This window comes from Nanorana parkeri, unplaced genomic scaffold (genome assembly GCF_000935625.1).
Source record: "Nanorana parkeri isolate BGI_ZX_2015 unplaced genomic scaffold, ASM93562v1 scaffold107, whole genome shotgun sequence".
Taxonomy (NCBI): Eukaryota; Metazoa; Chordata; class Amphibia; order Anura; family Dicroglossidae; genus Nanorana; species Nanorana parkeri.
Genome location: NW_017306375.1, coordinates 867,346 through 880,015, shown reverse-complemented (window position 1 = coordinate 880,015; position 12,670 = coordinate 867,346). Strand labels below are relative to the sequence as shown.

At 39.9% G+C, this 12,670-nt stretch overlaps 1 protein-coding gene across 1 annotated transcript in view; it reads left to right on the top strand.

Moving 5' to 3' along the window:
- The window catches only part of IL17B (interleukin 17B), a 10,493-nt gene extending 9,670 nt beyond the window's left edge, over positions 1-823 (top strand). Inside the window, exon 3 of the mRNA XM_018553050.1 lies at positions 521-823. Coding sequence (XP_018408552.1) covers positions 521-776 — 256 coding nt within the window. The 3' untranslated portion in view covers positions 777-823. The remainder of the gene's footprint in view (positions 1-520) is intronic.
- Positions 824-12,670: the final 11,847 nt, after the last annotated feature.

The window sequence follows — 12,670 nt, the reverse complement described above, 5'->3', positions numbered from 1 at the left end:
TTATTATATATAATATATCTATTATTACAATATATTTTTATTGTTTATGCTTTTTTACTTTTTTAATCTATTAATTGGTACATTCAATAAAAGATAGAATAAACATTTTTCAAAAATGAATCCAGATCTAATAAATATACATTGCACAGAAATGTATTTCTTTACATTTTTGCCCAAACACTTACAGTCACCATATTTCAGAACAGCTCCAAGTCTCTCAATCCACTTCCCTGAACTTCCTGTCCAGTGCACGATCAAACGGTACAGCAAAGTCTTCAGCGGCTGTCCATCTACTAGCTCAGAGGATGGAGGAGGAGTGGGAATGCCTTGCCTTGCTGTTACGGTTTTCTAGCTTACTAGAACACCCAAGGGTCAATAGGTGCAGTTTACATATCCAAGTCTTTGATTTGGTAGCCACATTTGACATATAAAGCAGATACGCAAATGGGTGTAAACCATGGATATATCCAGGGGTATAGCATTTTCATTATTAATTATATACTTGTACATCTCTTTTCAGTATCAATCACGATGAGAACCGCATTCCTGCATCTATACCAGAGGCTCGTTGCTTGTGCTCTGGCTGCATCAACCCATTCACCATGCAGGAGGACCTCAGCATGTCCAGCATTCCAATCTACAGCAAGATCCCTGTGCGTAGACGACTGTGCGATAGCAACCTTCCAGGTCTACGGGGACGGAGGAGGAAAAAGTGCCATAAAGAATACACAGCGGTCATGGAAAATATTGCTGTGGGCTGTACATGCATCTTCTGAGCACACAATTCTCTTTTCACAATCCCCTATGTGTTTCTGATTTCCAAATCCACTATCAAGTGGAAAGCCAAAACATGTATAGTTGCACAACATATGTGAAGAAATAGTAATACTGTATATCATCTGTTTTGACCACATGTCAGGAAGGGGATACACACAGCTTAAGTTTAGCAATGAGTGCAGAATATTTGTATGATTGAAAAATGTCTAATGTGAATAATTTGGAGGAGAGCAGAACTACAATGTGATGATCCATAAAAACTGAAGCCAAAAGCCTTTGGTAATCCTTCAGGTCTAATCTGATATTCAAAAAAGAAACATTTGACTTGCTTGGTTGCCAGAGACATCAACTTTACTTTTCTTTGCTCTAGTTTTCCTTTGTTTTAAAGAGGTTAGGAGGGGGGGGGGCGGTACTTAAAGTTAGCCCGTGCTTATTACATGCAGTTTAAAGCAACAAATTGACTTAAAGCATAACTAAACCTAAAAGCAAAAATATAATATATTGCAGCTCACCAATTCCTAAATGTAGTGGCTGCATTAATTTTTTTTTCTTTATTTTCCCCTGGTCATCCAGCCAATAAGTCTATTATTTTTCAACTTCCTTTAACAGACCAAGCTGTCCAGCAAAAGTGGAAGTTTGGAATGTGATCATATGTTATGACAAGAAAACATGAAATCTTCCATTGGGTTGGGTTGAATACTTTTTAATGATACTGTACCTTCTGTCTGTGTGAAGTTATGAAGAAGCATGTTATGTACCCTTCTTCAGCCCTGCCCTGGGGTTTTGGTGATTGGCCCAGTGCTGTTACATTGGGGCAGGGTGGGAATCCTCAGGAGCTTACATGGAGCTTCCTCTCTTTGCTCGTGGTAGCTAGAGAGAGCGACATGGAAGTGAAAAGAATGTGTGAAGTTACGTGATAGTAAGCAGAGGCTCACTTTAGTAGTGGTCATGTCTTTCGGGGATTATGCTGGCCAGTAGCAGATTTTTTTCTGCCATACAGAACAAACAATTCAGCAGAGTTTCCAATGTACCATAAAGTAATTTACCATACACCTTGAATGAAAGCACATGCTGCAATGCACATGCGTCAGCAAGGTGCATAGGAGTGCCATTCACAATGAATGGCACTGTATCGCACAAGGAATGCATTACCACAATGATATAGAGTGACTGGTCCCAGGGTAGAATCTGTAGACACTGTTCCTACTCCATTGTGTAGTTAAGTACTAAGGCTCTGCTATTGGATTGTTAGAATGGCAAGGGGTGGGGCTTATGTGAAAGTCTGACAGGCATGTTATTAGTGTGAACTTGGGATCCAGTGTTTTCCCAGGCAGATATAATTAATATATATATGGTATATATGGTATGGTAAAGGCATTTGCAACCACTACATAAAAAAATATTTACACTGGAAGTGCTGTTAGTTTGCATATACTAATAAACTTGAAAGTTTTTCTTTAATATTAAATGTGACCTTGTTATTTTGCACATGGCCAATATAAATTATTTTCTCACAAAGAAATCAGAGGCCATATACAAAGAGGTGCATTATACAAGTATCTGCTTGGCTGTTGCGTTGTGTGCGCTTAATGCCTTGTAACCAAGCAGAAAATTAACTCAAATTTAGGATTAAAATTGAGTCTCATCCAGTAAACACCACACACAATAGGGGAAATTGGAAATTTTACAATTGTTACCAGAGCAGAAGGTCAGGGGACATCTCTCAATGGTTATACCTGTTTTGTAACAAAGGCAGGATTTCCTCCTTGTGGATTCCTTCTCACTACCTCTTCTTAACACGAAGCAAGGAAATCTCCCCAGCATGGGCACAGAAAATGATAAAAACCCGCAGAGTTTCTCACCCTTACCTACACAATTCAAAACTTAATAAAAAAATGTTTTAACTGACAATTCACTTTAACAACAAAAATTAAATAAAATAACTTAAATACATTTCTTCTAATTGATACTTTTTTTATTCATGTACACATTTTTTGTTAGATTCATTGTGTGTTTTGTAGTAGTGTGTTAAAAACACTATTATTTAATTTGTAAATAACTTCACTGTGCTTTATACAAAAAAAAAATGATTTTTCTTTATAATAAATGGGATACATCATAGAATAACAACAGCTTAAAACTATCACTACTCCAACTAGATAAAAAGGTAATTGATGGAAAAAAAGTAGGTAACCTTTATTTAGTACTAACCTCATCCATATACTTTCTATAACTTGTAGTCATAGTGTAAAGTGTTTAGGAGGTATTCTGTTACAAAACAGTTCTTTGGAATGTCTGACTTAAATGACCTGCTTCAGATCATAACACAGCATTTCAGAGGTACTGAGGTTAGGACTATAACTTGGCTGTCCTAAAATTTGAAATGTAAGTTTTTAGCCATCCTGTGTTCTAAGCTACTGTTATATCGTATATTTCTTCAAGTTTACAGACCATTGCCCTCACATTCTGTTGTACAATTTCTGATACAACTTGTAATGTATTGGTCCCTTAATGATTGCAACCTATATAGGCCCTGAGGGGAAAAAACACCCCCCGCTATGGTACTTCTGCATCATATTTCAAAGGTTTTGGTGTTATTACAAAGTATTCTGTTTTCTCCAAAAATAAAGCTGTGCACATATATTAAAATGTTAAACTTTTGTCTATTATTTGCACACAGCATTGTTCCTTGAATGCTATGAAACGTAAATGGTATGTAGCAAATGTGAATACCATGGCAGAATTACCTCCAGGGAGTGTAACATTGGTTCCCGAGAACACATAGAGAACGTAGGTTTGATCCCACAGAATCAGCATTGCCAAATAGGGAAGGTACATGGGAACTCTACATACAAAGAATAAGCAGGGGAAAGTAGGTAGATCTCTTTCCCAAATTTTAGCAAGAAAAAATGCAGACTTTATAAAGCTGAGGACCAAGCTTACTGTTAACTAAATTAGCTATCTGCCAGGAAGGAAAGAACACCCCTTTGGCTAAGCCGTAAGATAAACCTTGAAAAGGAGAAGCCAGAGGTACAGTAACTCAAACCATGCCTACAAATAATGGTGATATACTTGAACAAGTGACACATAAAACGGACATGGTACATTTAATCATATGATTTAAATTAATAAAAATTAAGTACTAGTCATGCACAATACCGCTCAAATCCTCATAACAGCCTCCACCTGATAGTATGGTGAGTACCGATCATAAGCCTGGCTCATCAACTTCACTTTAATCAGATCTGTCACACTCTGCTCCACCTCACCATAAAAATTTTATTGAACAATGTAGTACACTGTACTCCATGAGTAAGCCCGCATGGGTGAAAACGCATTAGAGGGCGGCGGTAGAAGAAGTGGAGACGCTACCTGACTGTGTACTGCATTGTTTAATAACAAAAATTAAGGTTTGTCATGTGAAAAAAGTATTTACACCCCTACTTTAATCACCGCTTTAAATCCATGACATTAGAATCAGGTGTTCCAGATTATGTCCCAATGGCTTAGAAGCTCCATAGGGAGTATGCAGGTAGAACCTGCCTAATTTAAACCTCAGATATCTAGAGTCTGGCATTCTCTTTGCTGTTGATGTGTGTGGTGTCATCATGCCAAGATCAAAAGAGCTCTCTAAGGCCCCGTTCACATTGAGCGATTTATCGCGCGGTAATTCCCACGATATCGCAGCAATTTACAGCGCGAAATCGCTCTCCAATGCTTCTCAATGGGACAAAGGGTCTTGCTACAGCAGGACCCTTTTTGGAGCGGATTTAGCCGCGATTCAAGCTTGCTCAATGCAAGCACTTGCGCGACAAATCGTGCGACAAACGCGCGATTTGCGAACCGCTCAATGTGAACGGGGCCTAAAGCTTTCAGGAAGGAGGTTATGAATGACTAGGGGTCTAGGAATTAATTCCAAAAATATTTGAAAATTAATAATTGGACTGTAAGGAAAATAATTGCAAGTGACAAGGATTTTAAATGTCTGCAAATTTGTCCAAGACTGACTAGCCCAGCAAATTAAGACCACAAGCTGATTGTTTGATGCTAAAAGTCCCCAACATTTTATTGTGGGCTCTGCAGGTAACTCTTGGAACAGTTAGCGTCAAAGTGCATACATCTACATTCAGAAAGATACTGCACCAATTTGACCTGCATGGGAAGTGTGCCAGGAAAATGCCTTTGCTGTACATTAAAGCAAGACTACAGTTTGCCAATGAACAAATATTCAAAGACCAGACCTTCTGGAACAATATGCTATGGACCAAAGAATCAAATATAATTGTTTGGTCACAATAACAGTAGACATATTTAGAAAAAGCAGAAGACAGAGTTTCAGGAGAACAACCTAACACCAACCTAACCACCAACTATGCATGGTGGTAGAAATGTTATATTTGGGTCTTGCTTTGCTGCTTCATGAGATGGACAGCTTGCAGTTTTATGATTCAACTATGAATTCTGCATCATATCAAAGTGCTCTGGATGAGAATGTGATACCATCATTCTAAAAGGTAAAATGGAAATGGATCTTTCAGCATGAGAATGATCCAAGATACACAAGCAAATCCACTGAGGAATAGGCAAAAAGAAGAAATGAAGGGTTTTGGACTGGTCTAGTCAAAGCCCTGATTTTAATCCCATTGAAGTGTTGTGGGGGATTTGACATTTGAAGTTCATGCAAGGAAACCCACAAACATCTTGCAACCAAGGGAGTTTTGCACGCAGGAGTGGTCAAAGAAGGCAGATGAGCACTCTTGCCTCCAGTGATATCCTTGATAATGATGTCAAGGGCCAATCCAAAGAAATGAATGACTAAAGACTAAGCAGGTCAGGTGCTCCTTGGAGGCATTGTCTGCATTTTAGCACTTTAACAAGATAGCTCTGCATGTGTGTGTAGACATAGGACCCATGTGAGTGACAAGATGCAATGCTTTTAACCGGCTATAAGCACTGCAGCATAAAGCCCTATTCACACTGGCTGTGCTGGGATCCCTATGACAAGAACCTGTGGATTCTTGCGGCAGGAATCCCAGATGTCCCATTGAGATGCAGCTGCTGTATTCGTTCAAGTAAATGACAGGGTGACAGTAGCAACATATTGTACCATGTACTATTATAACAAATGTGGCTGCTGTCACCCTGTCATGGGTACAGCGGCTGCATCTGAATGGGGGACACCTGTCATTCCTGCTGCGGGAATCCCAGAAGTCCCCATGTGAACAGAGCATAAGGCTTCATACACTCTATCAGAAGAAAATCCAGTGCCACATTAGAAAGTTATCTTTTGAGGGATCTTGACCATTCTGTCATGAGGTAATATCTGGTGCACAGCTAGATCAGCCTACTCACAGAATGAGGCTTCAGAGACAGGGCAAATGCTGTGGCTAAACCAGCAGCTCTGGACCTAGAAAGCGTTTCATGGCTATCTTGTTTCTAGGACAGGGCCTGAAAAGCACCTTACGTGGAACCCAGTGCCTGAGGATCATTTTCAGGCTAGCCCTCCAACTTCCCATCCAGAGTGGTCCAGTTCTCAGAACTCCAAATGCCAAGCTGAGGATAGGCCAAGCCAAATAGCTACAATAATAGAGAATAGCTCTAGCAGGGATGTACAGAAGGATCTTTATTGAAAATAAATATGAAGTAAAAAATTAGGAGGAAATGCTAACAAAAGGTCAGCAGAGCTGAAGAAAAGACATTCATCCTCCAAGAACACTAGCAAAAACCTGGGGATGGAGGAGGGGTTATTCTTGGCAGGTCTGTGTCCCACAATGGACTGGAAAAAATATTATTTTGGTTTTAGATTATATTAACGGGCATCGCTGCCTCTTTTCAAATAGCGGGGATTTCCCGCTCGGGCGCACCGCGGATGTAACAGGACGTGTAGTTAAGTAAAAGGGGTTACAAGGTTATGAGGGTTGAAGATGTGTAGTAGGGATTGCAAGCTAGGGTCTAGGGGGCCCTTTCCATATATTGCACTGTAGCTCAGGAGTATTAGGGTACATCAACTGTATAAATAGTGTTTAGCAGTTTTACTATATACTAGCTGTTGGGAAATTATTCAGCATTGCTGAAATGTCTAGTTGTGATAACACTGCCCACTATTGCCTCTACTATTCAGTTAGCAACCTTATATAATACTATTTTTTTTTTAAAAAACAGAGGGGACTTTGTCAAAACAGGAACCTACAGAATCTGGAGCAGTTGTCCATGGCAACCAATCAGCTTCTATCTTTCATTTCCAAAGTTTAACTGAACAAACTGAAAAGAGAAGCTGGTGGGAATTTATTGAAACTCTGCTCCAGACGACTGTCTTTTTAGATAGGATCATCTAAACATCGTCTAGCCAAACTTCGGCCCTCCACCTCTGGTGAATATACATATTTCCATCATGCATCTGGAAGTCATTTCCCTGGCTGTCAGAGTCCTGTAAAGCCTCATGGGATTTGTATTTTCATTACAGTTGGAGGGCCGAAGTTTGGCTTCCCCTGCTCTATTTATTGCAGGTATTTATATAGCGCCGACAATTTACGCAGCACTTTACATAGTTGCACATTCACATCAGTCTCTACCCTCAAGGAGCTTACAATCTAAGGTGCCTATCTCACATGCATACATACAGGGCCAACTTAGAGAGGAGCCAATTAACCTTCCAGCATGTCTTAGAAGTGTGGGAGGAAAGCAGAGTACCTGGGGACCCCCAGTGCTGCAAGGCAGAAGCACTAACCACTACGCCACTGTGCTGCCCAGCTTTTATGAAATTGGCAACCTTTCTCTACCTCCAAGGCAATGCTTTCTCCATTAGTGGATAATTTGTCCTAATTAGTACTAGCTCTAGCGTGCCTACATTTACTAAGAGAGGTTACTTGTGCCTTCTTCAATGCGGCTATAAAAAAAGTACCATTAGAGAGAACCACAAATATCTACTGTATAGTCTTAGTGCTTATAGTATACCTTGATCTACCGTTTTTAAATAAAGCCCTTCTGTAATTATAATTGAAAAAGAACAACTTAATAATAAATATCCCTTTTTGTTTAACTCTCATACGTAGGAAAGAAAAGGAGAAACATGCTAATTTGCAATATAAATGTTTGTATATGGAGTTACAAAGAACATATCATTACAGCACCCTTATGCTACAGCCAAAGTCAGTCACCAATAGAACAAATGTTCCTGACATGGCTATGCTACGTGTTCTTATCTGGGTCTAGCTATCAGCTTCCCTTTTGATTACTAGTACCAGGATGTGACAGATTACTCACTTTGTCTGATAGTCATGTGTGCCCCAAAGCTTGATGTATTGTTCATAGTCACGGACACAAATATCAGAAGGCCTGTAAAGGCAAAATAGATCACAACACTAACAGACAAGGCCCTCACCACTTTCTTTGTTACAACATTACATGTTTATTTAGTGATTTCCCGAGATTATAAACCTCTGCAGAATATTAATTATGATAGGATATTTTTCCATAAGGGATATAGTGTGTGTGTGTGTGTATATATGTATATATACTGTATATACACCATATTGCCAAGGAGTGTGCGTATGGGAATGTTTGACCATTCTTCTAGAAGCGCATTTGTGAGGTCAGGTACTGATGTTGGACGAGAAGGCCTGGCTCACAGTCTCCGCTTTAATTCATCTTAAAGGTGTTCTATCGGGTTGAGGTCAGGACTCTGTGCAACTTGCTCATCCATGTCTTTATGGACCTTGCTTCGTGCACCAGTGCGCAGTCCTGCTGGAACAGGTAGGGGCCATCCCCAAACTGTTCCCACAAAGTTGGGAGCATGAAATTGTCCAAGAGTTCCCTTCACTGGAACTAAGGGGCCAAGCTTGGGTGGTGAGGCTTGACCAGTTTGTGAGAAGAAAAATGCCCATGTGTCAGTGGGCATTTGAGGAAGACTGCCCAGGCATCTGTGGACAATGGAAAGAAGGATGTACTGATGTTGTGGTCAATGGAAGAATGCCCTGGAGTTGCAGTAGAAGGGAGGAAGGATACCTGGTCATTGGGGTCAGTAGGAAGAAGAATTATTCAATGATTGGTGGTCAGTAGGAGGAAGACTCAGGCAGTGTTGGTGGCTAGTAGGTGGAAGAGTGGCCCGACCTGGGTAGTCAGTGGGAGGAAGAATGGCCTGGTGTCAATGGTCAATGTGAGAAAGTACAGCCTGATTTCAGGGGTAAATGAAAAGGAGGATGCCCTGATGTTGTAGAAAATGGAAGAATGCACGGGAGTTTTGGTCAATGGGATCAATTGCCTAATCATGGTGGTCAGTAGGAAGAATTGTTCTATCTTTGGTGATAGAAGAATCCCCCGATGCTAGCAGCTAGTTGGGGGAAGAACGCCTGGTCATTGGTGGTCAGTGGGAGGAAGTATAGTTCATTGTTTATTTTTTGCAAAGTCTCGACTCCTTTTTAGACATTATGTCAGGAACAGAATCATGTCCTCCTGGGGCGTAAATATGCAACAAGTCTAAAAAAGGCACTTCTTAGGATAAAAAGATAGCACAAAGGTTCATACCCACCCCAATGTGATTACCTTTATTAAAGGGTTTCCCAACAAAGTCCAGTTAATGCATAATGGACAAGCTTATGTCATGAATTAACTCGTCAGTGCAATATGTTCTGGTATATGTATTTGTTTAACAGTATATGGAATAGGATCTGCAGTGCTAGGCTATTTTAAATTTTTTAAATACTGAACAAATCATAACTAAAAGAACAAGGGCAGGTTCCCCTGAACTGCTGATTATAAATGTTCCTTGTAAAATGTAAGTCTGGCACTCAAGTCAAGGAATATTCATCCATGTGTTCCGGTGTGTAAATATACATATGAAACAGGAAGCGGAACCCATTGACAAGTCCCAGACACACTGGAATTAAAGCCATAATCTTCTCAGGATCCTTTGGTTTCTATCAAAGGTCATTACGGATAAGGTAATGTAAACGTATTTATGTGTTGTAAAAGGACAGCTTCACATCTGCAATAGTGAGGTGCACACATTCCCATACACAAAGCAGTCTGTGAAATTAGCTGTGAACTTTCCCCATCAGTAAAAACTGATTATATGAATCCCTATTGGGAGATAAGCTGGATTTACCAAATCACACCATCTCTTAGAGGACTCCAATTTGTGAGTGTTGAAAATCCCATGACCCCATGACCTCAATCGGGACTTCACTCAACCTGTTGGCTGTTCTGATTTAGTAAGCATGTCCCATGCAGTGAGGAAACCCACCACATGCAAAGTGATTGCCCTACAGGAACGATTTCATTATTTGCCAATTGTTGCCTCATTTGGCTGATTGTGTACTCAAGTTTTTACCATTCTGTATGTATATAAAGCCAAAACTGTTTTATTGTTTTAAGTGTTCTATTTAGGTTTTTATTGCTGTCTGTGTTTTGGCTGGGGAGAGTCACTCCATTTGTCCTGCTGTCCATTGTCACTAGAACAGAAAGTGATGGGAAATACAACATTTTACAGTTGTCTACAGAAGAGGAGCTTAAGAGAAATCAAGGACACCTATTCTATTTCCAGCTGTCTAAGAAGATTTCTCCTCACATTTCCTTTTCACTTTCTGTGGTGTACCCTGGAACAGATAGTAAAATACCTACCAGGGCTTTAAAGCCAAACTTGGGGAAAAATGATCATTTAAGCACCACACTGGGTGTGTAAATTATAACTTAAAAAAGCTGTGTGTTGTGTGTGAAGGGCTGTTGAAAAGTTATTTTAGCTTGAAGTAGACCTTTCAGTAACCTTCCATGTCTGCATGAATAAATTACCAACCTATCACTATATATAGTATTAGGGATGCACGATACTAGTATCGGTGCCAATACCGAGTATTTGGGTGAGTACTTGTACTCACCCCAATGCTTATCCCGATACTGGAACTTCCAGTATCAGGAAGCTGCGGGGAAACTCATTGCACACTGCCCGGCTTCCTGATTAGCCAGGAAGCTGGCTCCATGCTTCCTCGTCACCAGGGAGCATGTCATTACATGCCACCCAGCTTCCTTAATGGGACTTCCAGTATCGGTATTCAGTATCGGCGAGTACCGGGAAAAAATACCGGTACACAATACTGAAAAACCGGTATTGGTGCATCCCAATGCAGTATATATATATTTGTTTTTATTATTAGCCATCACTGAGCTGCAGGCAAGAGGAGACTTTGCTTAGACTGAAATCACTTTGCTGCAGGCAGGGAAAAGCATTTCCTCAGTCTCCTCTTTCCCAGTAATTAGACTGAACCATTGTAACTTTGTAGCTAGTCAGAAGGTGACATTCCACAGCAGGGGCAGATCTGTTTCAGATAATTGTAAACACAGCCAAGAACTGCACAAGCACCGGAATTTATATGAGCGTGTTATCTCTGAGCCAGCATTTCAGGCCAGAAAGTAAATGTTAACACTTGGTAGTACCTGAACAAAGATGGTTTTGTCCTTCTGGAGAGAAATCAGATGAAGTAAATGATAAGGGGAGTACTGTCATCTCTGTAAAAAGAAATAAATAACTGTAAATGTTACACTTACACATTGAATCAAAGACAGGATATTTACATCTACTAGTTCTTCAATTGTTGCCCATTTTTCTACAAACACTTCTTTTGAACAGAACAAATCAGAAGATAAAAGCAGATGGCACAGTGTATAATGTATCATGAGATTTATTATGACAAGTCAAGTCTTGTGGAAACATGATCATTTCATGATACAACTTTATTAAGCCGCAATCACACTCCCACGTTGTATTCAAGCTTTGTTCCTACTATCATAAACCATACACAGGCACTGTACAATTATCAGAATCCTGTTGTATGCTCTCAGCCGCTTGTATAAAACTTCAGTCACGCAAACATTAAGTAGTACCCTCCACAGCCATGTCAATCTGTAGATTTATAAAAACAGATTTCAGATTTCTACTAAATGGATACGAGATCAGGTCAGCAACTCAGGTGATTGACCTATATGTGGGCTCAGAATCCATAAGATATTAATTTTCCAGAAAGTAAAAGCTGTGGCTACTGGACCCTAGAGGTCCTGGGCTAGCAAGTCCTCGATATGTTTCAAAGTGCTGGCCTACTGAAGGTCTCATTAGTAGTTATAATTATTACACATACACACAATAATTTTAACAATTTCTTAAATCTTTGTCTGATTAGCCAATTGGGTATTCTTTTAATAGCCTGCCTTCTTAGATGAAGAAGCCAAACCATTTCAGCCATTCGGAAGATCTGTACAATAAAGTAATATTTCACCACAATGATTAAATTACTGGTCATCCAGTATGTACATTTAAGCAGTTGTGAGGTATGTTCAATACAACATAAACACAAGACAATCACAAATGTTCCTAAGGTAACAGAACAAAGATGAAACCACTTCATTGGCTTAACCAGAACAAGGGGTGTCATTGTCAAAGTTGATTGTAAAAGGCCTGTGTTAGGACAGCCATAGACAAATTAATGGACACAGATCATGTCCGTGAGCCTGTGATTAACTGTGCATAAGCTTGGGTCTTCTTCAGTGAAAACAACATATAAAAATGATCAAGAGGATTCAGAGATTTAAGTACGTGAAATAATACGCAACAGTTTTTTCATGCAAAATTCAAGATGGCCTCGTCCCCTATTGTCTTCTTAGTGGGTCTGCCATGTAATGGGGGGCCTTATGGATCAACAAGGAGGCTCAGGAATGGGGGCAAGCTCAACATTTACAGTTGAAATCTGCAAATACTGTAGCATCAGCTGCTTTGACCTCTAGATCCACTGATTGTTTTCATATGTGATTTTAACTTTAAGAGGATAGCCTCTGCTTTAGTATTTTTGATCGTGTGCAGGGTTTGAATTGCCCAAATTTGTGTCAAATTAGTTTAAAGGAACATTAG